Source organism: Sturnira hondurensis, unplaced genomic scaffold, assembly GCF_014824575.4.
Source record: "Sturnira hondurensis isolate 20B ecotype Veracruz unplaced genomic scaffold, ASM1482457v3 Scaffold0024400, whole genome shotgun sequence".
Taxonomy (NCBI): Eukaryota; Metazoa; Chordata; class Mammalia; order Chiroptera; family Phyllostomidae; genus Sturnira; species Sturnira hondurensis.
The window spans coordinates 185,878-211,042 of NW_028097031.1; the positions used below are offsets into that span (position 1 = coordinate 185,878).

The 25,165-nt window shown below is 39.9% G+C and overlaps 1 protein-coding gene across 1 annotated transcript; it reads right to left on the minus strand.

Moving 5' to 3' along the window:
• Positions 1–104: 104 nt before the first annotated feature.
• On the minus strand, positions 105–24,604 carry CUNH5orf34 (chromosome unknown C5orf34 homolog). Its single transcript, XM_037038527.1, has 13 exons — positions 24,311–24,604; positions 20,487–20,720; positions 20,261–20,350; positions 17,549–18,195; positions 15,656–15,757; positions 14,484–14,607; positions 11,418–11,509; positions 10,024–10,093; positions 9,177–9,347; positions 8,654–8,748; positions 7,192–7,290; positions 1,329–1,369; positions 105–439 (listed from the first exon to the last, which is right to left on the minus strand). Exons 2-13 carry the CDS (start codon positions 20,679–20,681, stop codon positions 252–254), a joined length of 1,914 nt encoding a protein of 637 aa, XP_036894422.1. The 5' UTR covers positions 20,682–20,720; positions 24,311–24,604; the 3' UTR covers positions 105–251.
• Positions 24,605–25,165: the final 561 nt, after the last annotated feature.

Here is a 25,165-nt window from a genome sequence, read left to right on the forward strand (position 1 = left end):
AAACTGTAATTTTACAATTTTTTCTAATAAATCTGAAATAAAAAATAGTTCAAAATTTCAAAATAGTCCTTTATTAATAAGGTATTTTATAATGTATATTTTAAATTTACAGGTTACAAAGCTTAATGTCACTTCTCATGTAATTATTGTACAGATGTCCTATATACAATCCCATGGCTCTCTAGTAATTTTATACTAGTCACTTGACACAACATCCTTAAGATTTAGTAATATATTATAATAATCCCATTTCAGTTTTTAGAGTTTGATAGAAGACAGTCAATATCCTGAATAACTTCAGAGATTTTTTTCAGTGCTACTGATACTGTCTTTTCATTAACTTCTAGCAAGGTTCCTGAGTGTTCTGGTTTATATTCAGAAGACTGTTCATTCTTCTTGTTAGACATCTGACTTAGGACATCACTGTTCTCCAATAATGCTAAGTTGCTTGGTTAAGGAGATTTTTGTCCACATTTTTTTCACTATACAAGTATTTTTAATTTCAGGAAGCCTGACCTTCATATTAAAGTATGATTTTTCCATTGGGAGGAAGATCTCTTAGCACTTCAAAACTTACCAAGTCTATCCTTTATAGATGAAACTAGAGTATGAGAGAGAGGTCAAGGAAAGCATATATATGTGTGTGTTTGGATGAAGGTTTGATGATAGGAGAGAAATAAAAGAATTAAAATCTCAGTAAACCTTTAGCTACATTTACAGAGGAAAACAGTGAGAGGACTCAATTAAAATTACAATAGAAATAAATGGAGAAATTGCAACTGATAGCACATAATATAAAGGAGCATAAGGAACTACTATGAACAATCACGCACCAACGAATTGGACAATCTAGAAAAAAATAGATAAATTCCTAAAAACAGGCAACCTATGAAGACTGAATCATGGATAGAAAATCTGAACAGACCGAATGCTAGTAAGGAGATTGAAACGGTAATCAAAACCTCCCAACAAACTAGAGCCCAGGGCCAGATAGTTTCACTAGTGAATTCTACCAAACATTCAAGGAAGAATAAGTACCAATCAGGGGAGGGAACACTTTCAAACTCATTGTATAAGGCCAGCGTTACTCTGACAACCATGACCAGACAAAGGCACTACAAGAAAAGAAAATTACAGGTCAATATCCCTGATACACATGCAAAAATCTGTAAGACATACTTTCCACAGACAAGATACATCTTGAGTATCTTAAATATTCAATGAAGCTCCACAATATACATGTGGATTAACATAAACTACAGTCATGAATTAAGCCTGAATGGAAAGGAAGTAATTATGCAGGACAATACATTATATTTAAAGGATACAGTTAAACTTCTGTATCTTTTCAAGTTCAGAAGCCACACACCTGTAGGGGGAAAAAAGTAAGTTCATGTTAGTTGTCTCATTTCATCCACAATATTTTAAATAAACATACTTGAGTTTTTTCATAAAGGTTAGAATTTTAGAAAAACCTAAGAGTTCTTTTATATTGGCTTTATCTATCAAAAAGTCAACTTGACTCAGCTGATAAATCTATTGAGTGTTTTTAATGAGTAAGCCAAGTGAATAAAAGTACCCACCTCCAGGGATTTTTAATCAAGTATTGATATTTGAAGGTAATGGGCCTTCCTGCTATAACTTCTTAGACTTAACCAAGCACACCCTCTATTTCCTGAAAGTATACTTGAATTTCAAAAACCTACTAAAATCCCATCACTTTTGTAAAGTAAGTGATTTCTCCTTCCTTGAATTCCTATATTATTTCAATCAATCCTATACCTATTTGTAATGTCTTTTCTTGAACTATTTTATTTCCTTAATGCCTAGACTGTCTCAGTAGTACGGATCTTTTCTTATTCTCCTGTATTGTACACATACAGCAAGACTTCATTTATATGGAGTTCAGGGGATGGATGGTTTTGGAGGGTTTTTAGCCAGTTGAACTAGGTCATAAAACATAACCGTTTCTATTACATTCCTTCTGGAATAGACTACCTTGTCATTTCACTGTTTTCTTAACCACAGTATACTAGACATTCTCTTCTCCTTGACTTGTAGGATTAGCATTATGAACATTAGCCCTCACCATTTTCCACAGAAACAGATTTGGGGGCAACTGGTACGGCGTAGAAGGCAGTTCCAGCAGAACCTCTTGCTTGTGTGTTCTCTCTTTTTCCTCATCAAGCTACAATGAAATATGAGCAGCGGAATACAACTAGAAAATAATGTGACTCAACTAGCTCTCTGCAAAATTAAGGAGGGCATTAATGTTTAAAACACCTCTTTATTCAAGTCAGTGGAAAGGTCTTCTCGAGGGTTCCTAAGAGGATAGGCGACTTCTCCACTGGCTTTCCTACAGTGGACCACAGGTACCTCCTTGTCGGCTTACACTCCCTCCCTGACCTCCAGCCTATGGACCATGAGAGATCTTTCATCATGTGAAGCATTTATGATAAAGACTTGGAATAGCTCTGGAATAACTTCCAGTAACTTCCAATAACTTGGAATAACTAATAAAAATCAGCCCTGCTGATTTTTCATCACTTCAAAATACCTATTTTTTTTAAACAGAGACATTTTTTTCTGGCCATAAACAACGAGACAAACTACCTTTAGTTCTGTTGCTCATATAATGAATCAACTTACCAAACATCTCCTATATTATTTTTAGACTAGCATCCCTATTAAGAAGTTGAACCAGACTTTTGGCCAAGATGGAGGTATAGGTAGACACACTGTCCCTCCTCGCACAACCAAAATTGAGGACAACAAAAATTTAGAAAAAAAAGCATCCAGAACTGACAGAAAACTGAACTGTATGGAAGTCTGACAACCATTCATCCAGACCGGTAAGAGGGGAAGAGTCGGCGGCCAGTGGAGAGGGGTTGGGGCAGGAAAAAGCGGTGACTGGACGGCCCAGGCTCGAGGATGGTGGTTGGCAGACCCCAGGAGCAAAGGCGACAGCTGGCAGACCAGGGCATGGGGTGGCAACGAGCAGACACAGTGAGGCCCACAAGGCAGTTGACCGACTGTGGTCACACAGTCGCATGCAGACAAACCAGGTGAAAATGGGCAGCAAGACAGACTGCGCAACCCAGGGCCCCAGTGACGGGAAATAAAGCCTAAAAGCACTGATTGAAAACACCTGTGGGGTTGAGGCGCTGAGAGAGACTCCCAGCCGCACAGGAGAGTTCATTGGAGAAACCCACAGGGTCCTAGAACGTACACAAACCCACCCACCAGGGAACCAGCACAGCAAGGGCCCAATTTGCTGGTGGGAAGCAGCAGAAGGGACTGAAATCGAGAAAGAGCGAAGCAAGCACCACTGTTCCCTCTCTGACCCTGCCCCCACAAACAGCATCACAACCCAGGGACTGGGTTGCCCTGCCCTGGTGAACACCTAAGGCTTCGCCCATCACTACATAAAAGGAGTGACCAGACCCCACCCCCCCAGAATGGCTCAAACAGAAAAACAAATCAAAGCCCCAAAGGCAATACATTTAAGAGATAGCCAACCTATCAGATGCACAGTTGAAAATACTGGTGATCAGGATACTCATAGAATTGGCTAATTTTGGTTGCAAATTAGAGGAAAAAATGAAGGCTACACTAAGTGAAATGAAGGAAAATGCACAGGGAACCAATAGTGATGGGAAGAAAACTGAGACTCAAATCAATGGAGTAGACCAGAAGAAAGAAACAACCAAACAGAAAAGAATGAAGAAAAAAAGAATTTAAAAAAATGAGGAGAGTCTTAGGAACCTCCAGGACATCTTTAAAGTTCCAACATCCAAATTATAGGGGTATCAGAAGGGGAAGAGGAACAGCAACAAGTGGAAAGGTGATATGAACAAATAATAAAGGAGAACTTCCCCAGTCTGGTAAATAAAATAGACTTCTAGGAAGTCCAGGAAGCTCAGAGAATTCCAAAGAAGGTGGACCCAAGGAAGAATACACCAAGGCACATCATAATTACATTAGCCAAGATGAAAATGAAGGAGAGAATCCTAGAAGCAGCAAGATAAGGGGACAGTCACCTACAAAGGACTTCCCATCAGACTGTCAGCGGATTTCTCAAAAGAGACCTTGCAGGCAAGAAGGGGCTGGAAAGAAGTATTCCAAGTCCTGAAAGGCAAGGACCTACACCCAAGATTGCTCTATCCAGCAAAGCTTTCGTTTAGAATGGAAGGGCAGATAAAGTGCTTCTCAGATAAGGTCAAGTTCAAGGAGTTCATCATCACCAGGCCCTTATTATATGAAATGTTCAAGGGACTTATGTAAGAAAAAGAAGATAAAAAATATGAACAGTGAAAGGATAGCAAACTCACAGTTATTAACAACCACCCCTAAAACAAAAGCAAACAAGCAAACAACTAGAACAGGAACAGAAGCACAGAAATGGAGATCACATGGAGGGTTAGCAACAGGGGAGTGGGAGGAGAGAGGGGGAGAAGGTACAGAGAATAAGTAGCATAGACAGTAGGTAGAAAATAGACAAGGGGAGGGCAAGGATAGTATGGGAAATGTAGAAGCTAAAGAATTTATGACACATGGACATGAACAAAAGGGGGGAATGTGGGTGGGAGGGGGTGTACAGGGTGGAGGGGAATGAAGGGGGAAATGGGACAACTGGAATAGCATAATCAATAAAATATATTTTTTAAAAAGTTGAATCAGTAGGCTAATAACAGAAGGTGAGTTGGGAAAAAATACTGAAGGACCATTTAGGTAGCTATTTATTATACAGTCTCTTCTTCTCTTTCCTCGGCCTACTTCTGACAAGAAAACAATGTACAGTGGGAGATGTCTTAGGGCTTTTTGCAAAGGGAATGGGGCTAATGCAAGTGGTCCCCCTCCCCTACTCCTCTCCAATTCCTTTGGCTCTCCGAGGCTCCTCACTGTTTCTACTCATCGCTGCCATCACCAATCTTCACCTCCGGTCCCTCACTTTTTTATGTGTCTGGACAGTTATCCTCTTCAAAGCCTTCATGTAAAAAGGCCAGCTGCTTACAAACTGTTCGAGCTGAGTGATGATGAACTGACAATTTTATAGCTATGTACTATTTCCCTTCCTTCCCAACTATATGTTTTGCTAGTTACTTAGACAACTTTTCTGCTCCCAAACTGGCTGTAGTGGAAGAATGACGAATAGGGAAAGCTGAATCCTTATAATAGCAGAGGCAATCAAACAGTATCTGCTGGTGTGTGCCTCTATCTAAGTAACCTCAGAAAAAAAGTGGTAAGAATCAGGCTAATGTTTACATTTTTTCACCACACTATGCTAAGCACCTTACAACCTACTTTAAAGCTTCCTAAATTGTTCCTGGTATCCTTCTTTTCCAGTGTATTCAGATTATGTGCTCAGGGATACTAACCTTCCTAATGACCTTTCTTCCTGTCATTTTTTCCATTTGAAAAAACAGGATTTTTTCCTTGTAATTCCATCCAGTCTGAATTCCCTTAGTGAAATCCATTCAAACTCCCACTATACCTAACAGATAGCACCTGCTCCATAAAAACTATCTTCTCTCCATCTCCACATTCCAAAACATCCACTTTTTCCTCTGTCCTTACTTCCTCCCTAAAATGTCTTACTTTCCCAAATATTTCTCTGGGCGCGATGCCAATGTCCTACACACCAAAAGGCACACAAGAGGGACTAAAACGCTTGTCTTATTTGTTGACTTGCCAGTTAACTTGGGGAAGGCACTAAAAATCTATTTTTTCTGAAAGCTTATTATGTAGACAACATTTATTTCCCTTAATATTACTAGAGATTTTTTTTTTAAAAAACCTCCTTTAAATTTTTCCATAAAATTTTGAGGATGAATTGAAAGAGTTGCTTTTTGACATGATGTTTTCAGTGTAGTTTTCTGACCTCCAGATGATATATAAGATGATGAACTATAAAAATTATATATCTGATTAAAGATAAATTATTTTTAATCCTAAGCTATCAAAAATGTAGTTAAATATATTTAAGAAAAGGTATTCTTAGGAAAAAAGTCGTGGAGTTTACCATTTGACATTTTAATTTTTGAGTAGTAGTTGGCTCCTTGTACAGATTAAAGGAAATAAGCATGGGACATAAAGGAAATAAATAAATGGGACTTCACCAAAATAAAAAGCTTCTGCATAGCTAAACAAAACATCAGCAAAATGAATAGGGAACCAACCAAATGTATGGGAAAATATATTTGCCAATTACACCTTGGATAAGGGTGTGATTCCAAAATGTATAAAGAATGCACATGATTCCACTCCAGGAAGACAAACAATCCAATTAAGAAATGAGCAAAGGGCCTGAACAGACACTTCTCCAAGGAGGACACACAGAGGCCCCATAGGCATATGAAAGGATGCCCAGCGTCACTAGCCATCACAGAGATGCAAATTAAAACCACATTTGGTTTTAATGCGAAGTGAGGTACCACTTCACACTGGTCAGAATGGCCGTCATAAATAGATAAAATAAACAGTGCTGGAGGGGATGTGGAGAAAAGGGAAACCTAGTGCACTGTTGGTGGGAATGCAGACTAGTGCAGCCACTGTGAAAAGCAGTATGGAATTTCCTCAAGAAATTAGAAATGGAACTGCCTTTTGACCTGGCAATTCCACTGCTGGGATTATACCCTAAGAATCCTGAAACACAAACTCAAAAGAACCTGTGCACCCAATGTTCATAGCAGCACAATTTACAATAGCCAAGTGCTGGAAGAAACCTAGGTGCCCATCAGTAAATGAATGAATCAGAAAACTATGGTACATTTACGTGATAGAATACCACGCAGCAGAAAGAAAGAAGGAGCTCCTACCCTTCGCAACAGCATGGATGGAACTGGAAAGCATTATGCTACGTGAAATAAACCAGGTGGTAAAAGACAAATACTATATGATCTCACATGTAAGTGGAACCTAATCAACAAAACAAACAGGCAAGCAAAATAGAACCCGAGACATGGAAATACAGACCAAACTGACAGTGATCAGAGGGGAGGGGAGAGGAATGATGGGGAAAAGAAGAGGAAGGGTCGTCAAGGAACAAGCAAACGACTCAAGGACAAAACCAAAGGGGGGCAGGATTGAGGGTGGAAGGTGGAGGTGGGTAGCGCAGGGGAGAGTGGTGGGGGAAAGTGGAGACAACTGTGCTTGAACAACAATTTAAAAATTTAAATGATATATAAATACCAATTTTCTTCAGGAACAGAAAATGAAGGATTTATGAGCGTCTCTCTCTGACTAGTCTGGGTCAGTTTTCTGCACCATGCTATTACCGCTGACATATACCTAGATTGAATACATTAAAGAAATACTTGTATAATATTTATAAAAACACTCAAAATGATTAAAAATTAATATAATTTGGGGAGAAGGATAAAGAGAATATGTAAAGTAAGGCATTTACTTCATTGGAAATATTTATCAAGGAGAAAATTATTTACTCACATTCATGATTAATAAAGATGAGATTTAAGAGTCAGAAAAAAAGGGGATATTTGGATTGCATTCAAAGTTCAATTTCAAATGTCTAAATTCTCCTTTTAGTTTTTCAAAGAAAAAATAATATTAAACTTTATTATGTAAATGTATTTACACATAAGACTAAGTGAGCATTTGCTTTTTACAATTTAAACTAGAAGATACCCATGAATGCATATGTGTGTATATGTATGTATACACACACACACACACATATATATATAAATAATTCACTGAATATGCAAAACAAATTCAAGTTTAATAAAATGATTGTTCTGAAGTAACTGGCTAAAAGCAAATAGCAATGTTTGCTAAAGATACTATCTTTTTGAGGCAAACTATTCAAACTAGCGATGAGTATTGGAGCAGTTAGACCAAAATGCAGTAAATCCCAAGGGAATAATAAATTCGAGATAAAAAACAATTCTTTTGCGAACATTCTCAAAGGAAAATCACTAAAATGTCAAAAACATCGCAAGTACAATGATGATAACAAATTATGTAAACAAACAAAAAAGCACATTCATAAGAAGCTGCTTTGGAGAATCTTCATTTTAAGAATAATCAGGTAGAATAATCAGGCTGGTGTAGCTCAGTGGATTGAGCTCGGACCTGCGAACCACACGATTGCGGTGCGATTCCCAGTCAGGGCGCATGCCTGGGTTGCAGGCCAGTTTCCAGCAGGGGACTCACAAGAGGCAACCATACATTGATATTTCTCTCCTTTTCTCCTTCCCTTCCCCTCTAAAGATAAATAAATAAAATCTTTAAAAAAAGAATAATCAGGTAATTTATTTTTTTCTACTTTATAGAAATTTACAGAGGGGTAGTTATTTGCAGTTGCAAACCTTATTTCAAATTGGTTAGGGTGTTAATTGGTTAACATACCTCACTACAACCTCCACAGCAGACCTGTTACATCTAACGCTCACTTGGAAAAATCGCTTGAGTACAAACGGAAGTGATTAAAGCCGGCCTGATCTCTGCAGTTATTATGCCAGATGCCAATGTAACTGTGAGCTGTGAAAGTTGTGAAATGACTTCATTCACATCCACATGTAAAAACTAATAAAAATATAACATGCAAATATAGTTTCTACCTTTCCTGTCAATTAAAAGTAAAGGTTTTTTACTAACGCAAAAGTAATTTTTTAAAATTGCCTTTCAGTACCTTTCATATGGTCCAGAGTGTTCAATCTGAATTAACTGCTCGTGTCCATCAGGAAAACTTAACTTACACCAGCCGAAGCTGAGCCCTTGATTTACCTTAAGAAGCAAGAAGGAAAGGTAAGTTTTATCATTCGAAACGGGTTGGGGGGCGGGGGAGAACCCAAAGAAAACACTTTTATAACTTAACAATTTTAAAAAGTATATAAATCATAAAAAAAGTATTGTGCCTACTTTAAAAGTTATATGAGATATGATGATTAAACTACCACTGTTATGTAAATAATTACCAAAAGAACAAAAATACTAGTCTTTCCCTCCAAGAGTCACCTTTATAAAAATGATTGTTTGCCACACCTGTCTGATTTTTGCTAGGAATTCCAATGAGATCAGTAAAGCCTCTTGACAGATTTTATACTTCAAAAAGTAAATTGAGATATAACAAAAAAAACAAAAAAATAAGGCACCAAAGTATTTCCACAGATTATAAGAAATACAAAATAGATTTCAGTCTGAAGGATGCTCACCTGATTCTTTTCGATAAAAGAGCCAAAATTCCAATTTAGGGTTAGAGTAACGCCATCTAAAAAGATAACGTGTACTTTGTCATCAGAATATGCAAGAAATCTTCCCACACTGGGTATGAATGATTCTCTCAAAAGCAAAGGCAGTATATTGCTATCATTTGTCCCAGGGACCTAAACCAGGTAAGTAAACACAGCAGGAAGTAGAGTTACCCATTGATAAGATTTAAATGACTAATAAACTCTGAGGCAACTTTCAGATTCTTATACAGAAGTTCAATATTGTAGAATCCTTATATGTTATAACTTTTCCAGAAGTGAATGCCCCAAACAGTCTATTACAAGGAAATTAAGCTCCAGTATCTTGGGAAAGTCGCTGTTCTGCTCTGGACTTTACATAAGACACAGACAAAAATTACAGCAGCATAACCAAATTAGTAAAATATAGAAATTGAAGTCTGAAATTACTTCCTCCAAGTGAGCATTAAAGAATATACTTTTACAATATGAAAAGAGTAGAAGACTGTAATACTAAGGTTTATAATTGTTACATAGGAACAGAGCAAGCAGTTATCTGAACTTAAAGGCCATAAAAATATACAAATCCCATCAATTCCCATGGCCTTCCTGTTCCTTTAAAAGAAGGAAAAAACGTACTATATACAATAAAAATGTAACATAAAAGCATCATTTTGCAGTGTTTATCTATTAAGTGGATATTTTTCTGAATAAATCAATGCTAATGTTACAAAGAGTTTCCCGTACAACTCAGATGAAAGTAGGACTTAGTATCTATATGAACAATAAGAACAATTCAAAATATCTTGCTTTTGAAATAATTTTAAGATACCATTTTCCAGCAGCATATACAATAGTTATGGCTTAGAGAAAGCCTCATCTTGGCACAATGCTGGAGAATCCTGTGAATTGGAAAAACACGATTTCAACACTTGCAAATAATAGCATTTTCAAATTGTAGCAAAACATTCTCAATGCCATACAGCAGCTAGTTTCATCCTTTTTTCCTCTTGTGGCACGCATAAACTAATAAAATTCTTCAGCACACCAAAAAATATATTTTTTGCCTGACAAAAAATAGGTATTATTTTGATTCATTCACAGCAGATGGCTATCGTTGTGTTGGCTGTTGTTATTTTTTGGTTTGTCAGTCTAAGGGAAGAGAGGTCAGTGCCCCTGACTATATTCAGGTATTATGTGTTTTAAAAATTCTTTGTTTTTCATTTATTAATTTGAGAGAGAGAGAAGAAGCAGGGGGCGGTGCGGTGAGAGAGAAACCTTGACTTTGTTGTTCTGCTTATTGATGCGTTCATTGGTTGACTCTTCTGTGTCCTGACCAGGGATGGAACCCGCAACCCTGGCTAATCAGGACAACTCTCTCCAACCAACTGAGCGGCCTGGCCAGGGCCTTGTATGTTTCAAAATTCTTGTGGCACACGGGTTGAAAACCACTGCCATACGACATCTCAGGCAAGTAGTTCATTTCCACTGAAATACGTCCAGACCTATTTCCTTCCACAAATCCCCAAGCCCTTAGAAGCACCACTACTGTCCCTTTGTGCTAATCTTTTGTACTTAAAGATATTCCTCTAATTTTTAGTAACGAAATGACTCCAATTTGCAGGTGCAAATTCTTTTTAGGAGGGAAAGATTGACAGTGTCTGAAAGGTTTAGCATAGGCTAGAGTGGCGGGATATAAACTGACTGTTTCTAGGAAATCAAATTACGGATCTGCTCCTTCAAATCTACTTGGAACTGGCTTAGACGTAGTTTATAAAAATAAATAATTTAACCTAACATTACCTTTTCATTCTCCTGAGTGCTACAGATTAATTAATTAGAATAAAAAAAACCCGTATGAACCAATCTATACTTCATCTTCAGCACACATTAGAAATCTTTATCACTCTGAAGATAATAAAGTATGAAAATTTTAAATGTATCATCTAATCCTCAACTTAATTCCAAGAAGTAATAATGATGCCAAATTGATGAGAAGTCACCTATTTCTTAGCAGCACTTGCTCACCACATGTAAGTATTTCTCCACAGTTCACTTTATATTTCAAAGACGGAATTAGTCTTTTAACGATACAGTGATTACCTTGTTTTATAAATGATGAGACCAGAAAACAGATTTTTACCAGATACATATGTTTCCATTGTACTACCAATTCTTAATTTCATCCTAACGGCCAGAAAAGGTACCAAGGTTATCAGAACTTACCTGGTTGCCTGTTTGATTAGAGAACGCACGGAGAACAGACTTCCTGGTCTATCTGGAGGAAGGTTATTTACTGAATACATTTTCTCTTCTCTCTGAAAATTAGTTTAAGATGAAAAATATCATTAATAATAAATATTGGCCATTATTACTTAGTTATTTTTCTTGAAATGTGTGTTTATATAGGAACAAAGCAAGCAGTTATCTTAACTTAAAGGCCATAAAACTGTATGTTTAAAAGTATTTTATGATACTTTTCCATTTTTCCTACCTATTCAAAACTTATATTCTCGTGGCCTATAACTTACTGTCCAATTTAAACCTAGGCTATAATTAAATTAACATGGTTACAAACTAATTTTTCTACATATTAGGAAACATCACATAAGCTTTTCCCTTTAGACTCATAAACAAAAAACTAAACAGCAAAAAATCATTTTAATTTCATGAACCATTTTGTTATATTTTATTAATGGAATAAGTATTGCTACAGTTTATGGAAGACAATATTATTTAGTTTGAATTAAAAAAATGATTGCTTCTGAATTTCCTCTTTCTCAAACTCTCTACTGCTAGTGTTTCCCAGGACTCTCCCTCCAGCCTTCTCTTCTGACTTCCTGGTTTCTTCTTGGGTTAATTCCACAGGGTTCAAAGCTAAGTTTGTAATCATTACAACAGCAACAGCTAATGTTTACTGAATAGTTATGTGCTAGACGCCTATTTTTAGGTAAGGAAACAGGCTTGAGGGCTGAGAAGTAGTAGAGACCTGTTGTGAAACACAAGACAGCACAGCCCATACTTCACTGCCAGAATTCAGTGACAGTAGGTGCTTAAACAATAATCGCTGCCCTTTTATCCTGGGCCATGGACTTGGCTATCAGAATCCTCACTGGGCTTCTCCCCTGACTACCCTGAAAAAGAAAAGAGCTAGTTCGAAATATGTGTATAAGATTTAAGTCCCTCCTGATCCCCACCCCCACAAAATTTCAGACTCCTCTCTGAAAGTAATCACTTCAGTGTATATCTGCCCAGATCCTTCCCTGTGCATTTACATGTGTGTGTGTGTGTACACACACACAGTAATACGGTATTATATAGGTTTGGGGCTTTTTTTTAATGTAAAGAATACCACTGTACATGTTAATACGGTTTTCTTTTTTTCACTCAACAGTGTCTTGGAGAGCTTTCAATATCTCCTTATGCACCTACATTCTCCTTATTCTTTTAAACTCCTGCACAGCATTCCCCTAACCTGATCACTAAAGCTTACCGCATCATTTCTCTACTGATGAACATGTAGGTTGCTTTATTTTTTGCTGTACAAACAATGACACAACTGACATTCTTGGCCATGCTTCTTTGTATGTATGTGCCAATATTCTTCTAGGATTCATTCACGGAAGCATTTCTGGGCAATTTTATATGACATTATCAAAGTGGCCTCCATGATGGCTGAACCAATTCACACTCCAGCAATGAAAGCACCCCATTTCCTACCCCCTTGCTGGCAGTACACAGTCTCCACCTTTTAAGTTTTTGACAAGCTGATGAGTGAAAAATCTTAAAATTATTTTCATTTCCCTGAAACAAGAGTAAAGTTGAACATGTTTTCAAGTATTATGGTTTATATACATTGCCTTTGCTATTATTGTAACCATGAGGAGAGGATTATCATTAGTTTATAATGTATTTTTTCCATGCCTTTGCATTTTTTTTGCTTTATCTAATTTTATAGACATTATTTAAAATTTAATGTAAGCTTGAAAATTTCAAACTTGCCAAATTTTTATGGCTTCTGTTTTTTCTGTATTGTACTTAAGAAGGCCTCTCCTACATTGAGATTATTAACACCTTTCTCCTCTACTTTCTAACAATTATATAAAGGTTTGGTTTCTTACATTTAGCCCTTAAATCCATCCAGAATTTATTTTGGAGTATGGGTGAAAGTAAGGCACAAACAACTTTATCCCCAAAAGAGAGCCAACTGTTTATCATCTTTTCACTCAAGTAGACAGAGGATAGTGCAAGTGTGAAAATTCCACCACAAAGGCACAACTTGTTTGAAAGTTTTGTGTTTTACCCCAAAAGCTCATGCTTCTAATCCATGTTTGTTTTGTTATAAAAATGATCATCCCCTCCTCCTGATGCCTTTGAGTAAAACGGAAGCTCCAGGAAGACGTACTGTACTCATCTTGTAGTTCTGTGAACTCCTGGTGCACAGCAGTCAGCAGTGTACATATGCTTACCCACTCTTACCTGCCTGTTTACTCGGCTGCCTCATGTAACGCGCCCCCCTGCCCCACCCCCCCCACATTACTGGCCACACTTTCATTTCATTTGCTTGTTTGCCAATCTAACCACTAGACTGTGAACCCTCCAAGCCAGGAAATCTTCCTCTTCATCCAGCGAAGACCACCTGCCTAAGAGTGTTCAATTAATACTTATTGAAAGTGAGTACTCTCCTATAAATAGACCCCAGAAGGGAATCTGTTCCAGTATACACTAAAATATTTATGAACGAAACACTTGGGATTTATGTAAAGTTAAATAGGGAGTCAAGGGGGCAGTGGGAAGTACAGATGAAACAATTTGGGTGATGGGTACATGAAGGTCTGTTGCATTTGTCTTTCTACCTTTGTATTTGTTTGCAAGTTTCCATAGTTAAAAAGAAAAAACCTGCTCTGTTTTTAACTCTTCTCCCTAGCACTTCTGATAATCTTATCACTTAAATACTCTTCTGTAATAGGGCGAGAAAACGCGTTTATTATGTTCCATCCTGCAAAGCAAAGCCATGTTACACTATGTGAGCCCTGTAAAAGGGTGATGTCAAGTGTCAGATTGGGGACAAGAATTATTAATAAAATATCCACATTAGAACACATGAGAACACAGTGAGAACAAGGTGATTAATAATTATTGTGCCAACGCTGGCAGTAGGTTATGTGAATTGTTTAGATAAGTAGTAGCGAGCTATGTTATGTAAAGATCAAATATCCCACATAGACCCACAATTATTTGGAAACAGTTATATACCAAAAATCTTGAGTTGAGACTCCATTGTCACCTCACCTCTTCTGATCCTTCCTGGGTGGAGTAATATGTAAAAAAGTTCCCAAAATAAGCTCCTTCTGATTTGAAAACAGATCCATCTCCAGGATAAATCTCTATTGAGTTCACATTTTTATGGGTAAGTCTACGGAAAAGAAATAATCATTTAAAAATGTTTTTCTAATTGAGATGAAAACATGCATCAAGTTGATTATCAAACAAAAACAAAAACAAAGATGAATTTTTACCTAACTAGCAAATGGGTAATTTCATATTCTGCACCACCAGCCAGCTAAATGAATTTTTTTGCAAAAGAATAAATAACACACAGAGAACTGGTTGATGTACCTACTTCAGTTAACTAAGCTCTGCTTCTGGAAGTGAAGCAGCTTGTCTCCTCATCCTGGGAGCCCCACATCAGAGTGGCTGGTACGTAACAGTCACCAAAGCAATGCTCATTGCCTAGGAGCTAAATACAACAACTCCAGAACCTGAAAATAAGATCCCCCCTTAATAGTGAACTAGTAAAATTAATACCTGACAGGTGAAAAGTCATGGGAGGCATAAAAACTTAAGCCAAGTCAACTTTACTGAAACATATATGAGGAATGTGTTGTCAGAAGCAAGTGGGTCCTCGTGCAGGAAAAAGAGAGCCCCAGAATAAACACTTTGCAGTACTCTTGAGCATTCTTTACAGACGTGAACCTCCAGAGCGGGCCAGCACTAGTGCTCCAGTCACCAGAGCGGGAGGGGTAACTCAATGGAATAGTGCAGGCACAAAGCAGCCACTCAGTGAGTATCTGCTGCGTGAATGCAGGCTGAAATCTCCCCTAAGCTATCTAACCTCTCTCACGCCACACTCACCAGGCAATCTTCTTCTGGGACTAATTCAGACAGCTAGATCCCCCACGCTTGGACGGGGGTGTCCTAAACAGATGACGTGTGTACTGCATTCACTGGCAAAACTAATCCCTGCCTCTGGAGGTGTCACAAAAATCTTGCAAATATGGTTAATGTGAATTAGTAACAAGACCCGTTTCCCTAATATAATTTTTGTGACCTTAAATCTCAGGACCAAACACAGGAGCATGGTGGCCCCCACAAAAGTGTATCCTCTTGTAGTTTATCTGCAAGCCTAGTCCTGGCTCCTGTGACGTCACTGAATGGCTCCAACTCCAACACAGGCGCCTCACCTGTACGTAATACCCTTGTACCACACCACTCTCACTAGTTCAGGATAGGGATGTTCTTCTTCATCAGACTGTCCCGGTGAGAGTGAATCACAAAAACTCCACCTGTGCAGGATCAAATACAAGTTATGGTTTCGGGTTACTCAACACAATTATCTGGAGAAGTCAACAAAATAGTGCTGCTGTAACAAGAGTTATTTCTTGCTTAATTCATTAGATCAAAAAAAGTAAAAATGAGTATGAAAGTATATTAATTATATTTTAAAATGAGCCGGTTTTTCATGCATTTTCAATGATCTCTTTATTGAATCTCAGCATGATTGCATAAATTAACTGTTTTACTAACCTTTAAAATTTGGGATCCAAACAACGAATACTTAAAATACTCCTGGTCTCTATGGTGGGCCAGGCACTGTACATACACTGGGGATATAACACCCAGAAAAGCAAACATGGCCGCTGTGATGCTAGAGGGTAAATACTGAGCGTGCAGAAAGGGGAATCTCTGAATGCTACAGCACTGTGTAAGAACCCCATCCAGTCTCCGGACTTGGAGACAACCACTCTCGGGAAGTAAGGCTCACAGAGACCTGGACGTGAACGTAAGTTAGCAGCGTATTCCTGGCAGAAGAAAGAGCAGGTGCGGTGGCAAAAGAAGCCTGAGCAGGCTTTCCAGGGCCTGCCGGAAGTCCAGTTCAGCAAGAGGGTCGGGGATCACAGATACAGGAAGGAACCAGGCGGTGAAGGCCTATTAAGCCATATTTAAGGATGATGAATTTCAATCTACAGGCAGTGGCGAGTTATTGAAAAATTATTTAGAAGCATTAATCTCTTTTGATGCACATTGTGTTTAAATAACAAATATGTATTCAAAAGACTACCTCGGATCAAATTCCAATTTTGCAAGTACTAGCTATGTGACTTTGCTCTGGTTGTTTAACATTTGTTTCTTAAATTCCTCCACAAAATGGGGTGATGATAGATAGATAGTACTTATCACCCCATTGCCTTATTACAGGGAGGAAACAGGAAAAGTACAACCATACCTAGCACACAGTGAGTGCTTGGGGTTAGCTCTTATCTTTATCACTGCACCGCTCACACAGAGTTCACATTACAAGTCTAGCACCATCAGGTTCTTCACCTCGTAGTGGAGGTAAAAGGTTTATACCTAGCCATCCCAAAGCCTTTCCACGTTACCCCTTCATCAAAAGGACACATTTGCAGTCAACCAAAGACAGGGATGGCCTGTGAGACCAAGTATGACAGAAAGAACCAACCACCATAAACTTCTCAGTGCTGTCTGCCAACAATCCGGGGAACAGGCTCCGCCCAGTGGCAGTGGACGTGCCCACAGAGTGCTGTGCAAGTCCCTGGGCCATCCCTTCCCCACTAACAATCGTTCCAGCCTGGCCTGGGCAGCTCAGTTGGTTAGAGTGTAGTCCTGATGCACCAAGGTTGTGGGTTCGATCCTCTGTCAGGGATATGCAAGAATTAACCAATGAAGGCATGAAATTGATGTTTCTCTCCCCCTCTCTCTAAAATCAATACATTTAAAAATTAAAAGATAAATAATCTTTTCAGTGACAGTGTCCCTCGCTAGACCATAAGCTCCTAGAAAGCAGGGACTGTGTCTTAGTCATCGCTGTCTCTGTGCTTAAGGAAGCATCTGGTGCACAGGTGGCCTTCCCTAAACATTCGTTCCATGGACGCAGAGTTAAGAAACGATCAACACACATGCTAGGGAAATGATGTACTAGCAGTTTTAAACAAAATTTTGGATCAACTGAATGAACTCTCCTTATAAATGGTACCAGATAATTAGAAAGAAAAATTACCCTTAGGAAGACTGGTTCTGACAAAAGCTTTATGCCAAGTGAGCAATTAAGCCATTACCTGTGCAGGTGTGGCACAGGACAGCTGAGTGACAGGGCCCTGGGAAGAACAGAAACCTCTTTTCCTCTTCCCTCTGAAACACCAGGAGTTAGAGTTGCATCCTGGGTGACGGTTACATCAGTTCCGGACGAACTGCGCACTTTATGATGAAAACGAAGTGCTAGAGACAGAGGGTACTTCCACTCCTCTGGGCAGGAGGCCACAGACCAGCGCTGCTCCACCCACGCGTGCACGCACGTGTGCTTCGGGCCAGGCGGAGGCAGCGCCTCCTTCTCCTCGGTTCCATTTACACAACGCTCCTTCTCCGAAGGTCCTTTAGATTTCATGATCTGACAGTGAAGTTCATTTTCTTTATTCTCCAGTCTCTGTCCTGGCAAGGTTCCACATGCAAGGGTTTTACCTGCTTTTTCAACCAGTTTATCTTTCTTGGCTTGACTATTTTTTTCTGACAGTACTATAGACGGGTCTGGCTTCTGGCTTACTTTACACAGAAAATGCACAGTAAATTCCTGCTGAGAGGTGGGCAGGCAGAGGTAGGCGTGGCCATCTAAAGAGGCTACTTTCACGGTGCCACCCTGCAGCCACGCTATGCCGTCATCGGTATCAAGACTGGGCCACCTCACTTCTGAGATGTCGAGGAAGACACGCTGAGTCGAGGGGAGAAAGGAGATGGTCAATATTTTCTGTTAACAGACCAAATTTTCCATACATTTGATACTTATATGTAACAAAGCTCTTGAAGGCTGTTTTACTACCCAGAGAGAATAAAAAAGGAGATCCAGGTGTCAGCCTACATACGATTTTCCACAGAATATCTGATATGTCTTTAGAGCGGTAGAACACACACACATTGACCAAAAAAATGAGAGAAAAGAGGAAAAAAAACATCCTAATTATATCTAGTGTTAGACATATTTTTTGCTTAAAATGTACAGTGAATTGGAGATAAAAAGATTTTGAGCCCCTCCCAAAGGTCTGCTCTAAAAAAACTATAGCTCTGGCTGGTGTGTCTCAGTGATTAAGCGCTGGCCTGTGAACCAAAAGGTTGCCGGTTCAATTCCCAGTCCGGGCACATGCCTGGGTTGTGGGCCAGGTCCCCAGTCGGGGGTGTTTGAGAGGCAACAGATCTCTGTGTCTCTGGCACATTGATGTTTCTCTCCCTTTCTTTCTCCCCCCCACTTTGTCTAAAAATAAGTAAATAAAATCATCTAAAACAGAAAATTAAAAACAAAAGACTGCAAATAAAGGAAGACTAGCACTATAATGTACCACAGTAAACGCAATCATAACTTAAATGGTATGAAATTAGCACATAAAGCACTGATAGAACAACTCAGAGAAAATGGAAACAGACTCAATATATCTTAAAAATGCTACATGTGATAACAAATTTTTCAAAACAAAGGGGAAAAGGGAGAATTATTTAAGAAATGGTACTGAATTATTGAATAGCACCTAAACCTGGACTAAAGCACCTGTCCTGACTGCACCTGGCACACCACACACTAAAATAAATTCCAGGTGATTCAAGGAGTAACATTTTTAATAACTGAATTACTTGAAGGTCAGTGGATGCTGACCAACAGCAAACTGACTCGTAACAGGTCACAATGCCTGCCGTGAAGTTTCATGTCAGATCAAAACAGCAGGCGTCACAGAACAGTCTTTTCATCGGTTCATCCTGCCAACGACTAAATGTTTCAAATTCCATTTACATAAAACTTTAAGTTTACCAAAACCATTGTCCAGAAAACCTCTTAAATTTTCACTGCTATGCCAGGACACTAGAATTAAGGGCGGAATTCACTGATGGCAAAGCTGGTTTGTAAGGATGATCGGTTCGGGAGGTTCTCTCTTCTAAATTAGACTACCTGATGGTCCTCCTGCAGCACCAGCAGCAAGACACCCAATTTCAATGAGTAAAGTTACTCCACAGACACAGTGGGACAACAGCCTTGTAGACGAAGTTTCAGCTCACAGTTTTTCATGGCTTCTTTGTCACGAGACAATGTAACAGGAAATCGTGACAGTAGTAGAAATAGGCAACGGAAGTAGACAATGGGCAGCTTCAGAGTCAAACAGACTGGGTTCAAATCACTTGACCAGTAAGAAAACTTCTATGAAAAAGTTAGGCAAATTCTGAGATTTAGTTCTTTCGCCTGTGAAAAGGAGCTGGTATCCAGCCAATACACCTTTCTGACTGGTTGGACACCCACTTTGATCAGCAGGCACCCCAAGGCATATGGGTGCTATCAAATGTTCTAATGTCACTCCCGGTTCTTGGCCTTCAGTAAAGGACAGTTACTATTATTATTCCAAGTTCAAAATAGAATACAAGCAAAAGAATAAAATTTGTAGGCCCATAAGCAATTACATATCTCTGTTACACATGAACAAACAACTACACATAAGCTACTAAAAATGTCCACATAATTTCTGAAATTTCACACTTCTAATAATCGGTCACCAATATGAAAAGTGCTGAGTATAATCCTGGGCTACAAAGAAAAAAAGACAGGCTAGTGAAATATGCAACTTCTGTGTCTCAATCGATATATAAAATATGAAAACTCCCTAGTTGAAATATAAAGGCCTATGCACCTTATAGCAACGTGTCCATTCCAAGTGTCATAAAGAAAAAGACTAAATATTAAAAAACCTATTCTAATCACCTGTCCTCAAATCTTACAAAATTGAGTTTTAAAAAATTACCTTTTTTCTTTCAGAAGGTATAATATTTTCAGATAAAAAAGGGCAAGTGGCGAAAGAGTTTCGAAAATCTAGGGCTCGCTGTAGTTGTTCCTACAAAAAGATACAAACATAATCTTGAAGAGTTATTGGAATACACTTAGTATGGCAGCAATCCAGCCTACTGGTTACTTCCCACCTCCACAGCATTTCAGCACTAAAGAGTGGGGTTTGCGTCATATTCACTTACCCGGTAAGTGCTAATAACAAAGCGTGTCCTTTGACGAATTCTTTCTGGTTGTTCTAAAGGATGTGCTGAAACAGGAGGTGCCTTTTCAAATAAAAACTCAGAGCCACAGGGAGAAAGCTGCAGTCTGGAACCGTCGACATACCGTACTTGCACTGAATCATCTTCATAAAGCACCATGCGCACTTCAGCCGCCATCACTATTGTGATGGATGAAATGTCCTTCCACGGCAAAGACTGAGGAATTAGGCAACAGGAGCACAGATAGTTCTCTTAACATATACAATTTCTATCAAAATAAGCTGATGCATTTTCTAAGAGCATAAGTAAAACACACTGCCACTGCCTTTACTGTTGTTGAAGGAAAAGTGATTACCGATTTTTCAGAATATAAGATGCACTACGGCCCCACCATTTGGAATAATGGTTGTTAATGCAGCTGTCGAGTTCTGTTTAGATTTACATTGGTGAAATATTATGTTATTTATGCTATTAAATACTTTACCACATTTTCTGCTTCAAAGTTTTTCCCCCTATTTTCCTCCTCTAAAGCCTGGGTGCATCTTATGGTCCAAAAAATATGGTATCTTACTATACACACTTAAGTGATCTGAAATTAACATCCTTAACAGAATGCCCTGATTAACTCCCAAGGCTTTACTCCAGGGTGGGTATAGAACCTAGAAGGCAAAGATGGCCCACCAGTTTATTACTGCCTTTATCATTTTAGGAACTTTACTTCTCCTGGAGTTCAATTTCAGAATATCGTATGTTCAACATCTCATTTCCAATAGCAAGTAAATTCCACCTTTGCAATAAGAATCCAGGAGATCATCTGTAATACAATGCAAAAGGCAGGCCAAAAGTAACTATTAGGCCTAAAAGAACACCTGGATTCTTGCCCCTTGCTTGGCATTCAGGAGGTATCTTCATGTCACTACAGAGCAAGCTAACTCATCTCTTAGGTCTTAGATTCATTCTCATCTCACTTGGTCCAATTTCCTCTTTTCTATGCTTTCTATACAGGTACAAAGGAACTAGAGGGCTGGGCTCCATCCGTGTCTACCATGTACTAGCTAAACACTTCAGGCTGTTTGTTTTCTATTATAGAATGGGGACGGTAAAGGACTGTTGTGAGGATTAAAATGAGAACACATATGACAGTACCTAGTATTGTGAATGTCACTTTGTAGGAGCTCAATAAATACGATTCCTCTCTAACACTCACTGCATCTCCTTCTAGGACATTATCTCCTTCTACTACTCAGGTGATCAAGATTCACCTGTCAGAAAAAACCAAATTCCCACAGATACCACTTTCCCCGTTTACCCCTATTTCCTACCGATAACACCTCTCAAGTGCAGAATCCGCTCACTGCCCATCAGTCTTCACTACACTGCAATCCAGCTTTCTCCTCCACCTCTCCACTGAAATCATTTCACAATGGTCCCCATCTCCCTGCGCCCAGTGACTTCAGTCTTCATCCTAGCAAACCGGTCAGCTTTCGGCAGCACTGTCCACCCTGCTCTACCTCTGTTTTTAATGTAATGATTCTTCATCATTCTCTTAAACCAAGGATTCAAGACCTGACCTGAGTCCCCATTTCATTTCTTAACCATACACACTCATGTCAGTTTTATACCCACCCTTGCTTTAAAAAAAAAATCTTACCCCCTTTCAATTTATGTAATTGCTACATGTGATTAGCTAACAATTGTTTATGGACTATGTGAGGATATAAGTAAATGTTAAACCATAGGGTCTCTCCTGAGGAGATTCACACAACTTTAATTATTTTCTTTCTCTAGAGACCTTCCAAATCCACCCGACCCTTCTCCAGAGCTTCCAGCTGCTGGCTCTGCACCCACACCACCCCCCCCGCCCCTGTCCGCAGAGAAATCACACTCAACGACTGAGGAACTTGGACACTTGCAGCAAACAGACCCCTGCAACAGCCCCCAACTCCACTTCCAACACTCACTTTCCTCTTGTTCAGGCCGCTTACAGGAGCCAGAGGTATCTTTTAAAATAAAAATGAGACATTGCTCCCTGGCTCACAACCTGCCACTTGCACTTGGAATAAAACCCAAATTCTTAACCATAGCCAAACCTAAGCCACACAATCTACCCCCCCCCGCCCCCGCCCACCTCTCAAAATGTCGTCTCTTAGCTCTCTCCCTGTTCATGGATGGCACTAGCTCCATTGGCCTTTTTTGTGGTTTTTAAAACAAGCTGTCTCCCACCCCAGCACCTCTGCACTGCCTAGTCACATGTTGGCTCTCTGTCACCATTAAGATCTTGGTGCAAAAGTCACTCGTTCAGAGGCCTCACACGACCATTGCAATTGACCTATCTGAATTCCAGTTGCTCCCAGTGACCTTTTATCCACATCATCCTCTTCCTTTGGGGCATCTATACTCTCAGAACTGATTCTACTTTTTTACTCACTGCTCGTCTTTTCCCTCTAGGACATAAATGCAATCACGGCAGAGACTTCATTTGTCCTAATCAGAACTGTACCCCTGGCATCTAAAACAATACTTGGAAAATAATAGGGGTGAAATAAATATTTACTTAATAATGAAAGAATATTTTAAAATTCTTGCTTTTTGTCTACGGCCATACCTCCATTCAGCGCCTGAGCTGATCTAAATTTCTTGCTTTTCTTGACTTTACAATTTGAGTTAATGCAGCTCAGTGTTAGCAATATTTGACTTCTGACTCTGTTTCCTTCCACACTCTTGAACAAGTCCTGTTCATTTGGTCTCTCTCAGGAGCCTGGCTCCTCCTGTTCTACTTCAGGCCATCAGCTCTTCCCAGTCCCTGCAGCTCCATGGGAACTTTCTCTAGCGCCTTCCCTCTCCCATCCATTTCCAGTACTGCTGTCATAGGTAGCTGTGCCCAGCCTAGCCCATACCAACCACTTTACAGCATTCATTCGCATACTGGTTATGTGCAATAAATATTAATAGCCACATATATGATGGCTATTTGCTATTTGGGGGGGGGCAAAAATAGGTGCATACACAAAGGAGGAAGCCCTGGATGGTGTGGCTCAGTGGATTGAGCGCTGGCCTGTGAACTAAAGGGTTGCAGGTTCGAATCCCAGTTTAGGGCACAAGCCTGGGCTGCGGGTCAGGACCCCCCCATTAGGCGGGCCCAAGAGAGGCCACACTCTTGTATCTCTCTCTCCTTTCCCCTCTTTCTAAAAATAAGTAAATCTTTTAAAAGAGGCCACAAAACACTGTTTAAAAAAAAGGAGGAAAACATATTTTGTAATAACAAAGATACTTGGGAAAGTATCTTTGGCCAAGGTTTTTATTTCTTTATAAGCAGCTTATTGAGGTACTTTTCTTTTTAAATAAGAAGTTTACACAAGAACGTAAGTGTAAAGTTTCAGGCGTATCATAAATCTGCCCCAGTCCACATTTCTAGCCACAACTGTCTTACTCCTGTTTGTTTCCAACACCCAGCACACCTTACGTCTGAGTATGTTTAACGATCAAAAGGCCACAAGTCTGTTATTAATTTTTTAAGTCACAACTCTGTTCTTAACGTCAATAGGAATCTCATTTTTCTTTTTATTTTACAGAGAGGAGAGGAGGGAGGGGGAAAGAAAGAGAAAAAGAGTCCTCGATTTGTCGTTCCAATTGTGTACGTATCCATCGGCTGACTCTTGCACGCACTCAGACCTGGGGAACCGCAACCTCGGCGTCAGAGGACGTTCTAACCAGCCGAGCCCCGCGGCCGGGGCAACCTCGTTCTTCAAAATGCAGTATCTAGCTACAGAAAAAGTTCACCCAAGCCAACAATGTTTTGAACTCACACAGCAGTTCCGAGCTGAAAAGTCGTGGAAACGAGGCCAATCAACGGCCCTTGAACTTTAACTTGCCGAAAGGCTCCGACCGCAGCGTCTACGCCAGTCCACGACTGCTTCTGGAGGAATTTCTCTTGAATTTAACAAATTACCAACAAGTGACGTTTCTCGATGAAACAATCACAACCGCGGGGGTCTAAGGCCACTGGGAGTGTTCTGTCCGACGCGTCCGTCAGTCCTGTGTAGCTGGACCAACAAAACAGGCAAAAAACAGTGATTTAAACTTTCCCGCCCCCTGGGGCAACCGCTTCCCACTCTGGAAAGCGGAAGGCCGGAAGTTCCGCCCCCAGCCACCTTCCCGTTCCTGGGCCACGCCCCCTCGCGCTCCCGGCGGAGGGAAGGGCCGGAAGTGGGGAACGTCGGAGGGGGTCCCAGTCCGGAATCTGGTCGACTCCTCTTCCGCGGCCACTTCCGGTACTTCAGCGCAGAAGCAGTCCGACTCCGCCGCGGGGAAGCCGGTGGTGATGACCTCTTAACGGTCCGCCGCGCGGGAGGGCCCTGGTGCAGCGACGCTGCCTTAAGTAACGGACCGACGGTTGCACCTCAAGAAGGATGTTAACGAAGAGCTTGACCTTTTCTTCTAAGTTGGTGTCAGAAAATGTCTTTTCGTGTCTGCACCTGTATCTAAAATGGCAAGTAGGCTTGACTGCTGTTTCTTGTCATTAAACAAGTATTTACGGAGCGCCTGCTCTGCGCCAGGCACGCCGGGGAGAAAGCAGGAAGGGGGTCCCAAGGTCGAGGCTGGGAGCTAGAGAGTAACTGGAAAGAAACGACTAGACAGGAATTTGATCAGAGCTGTGGTAA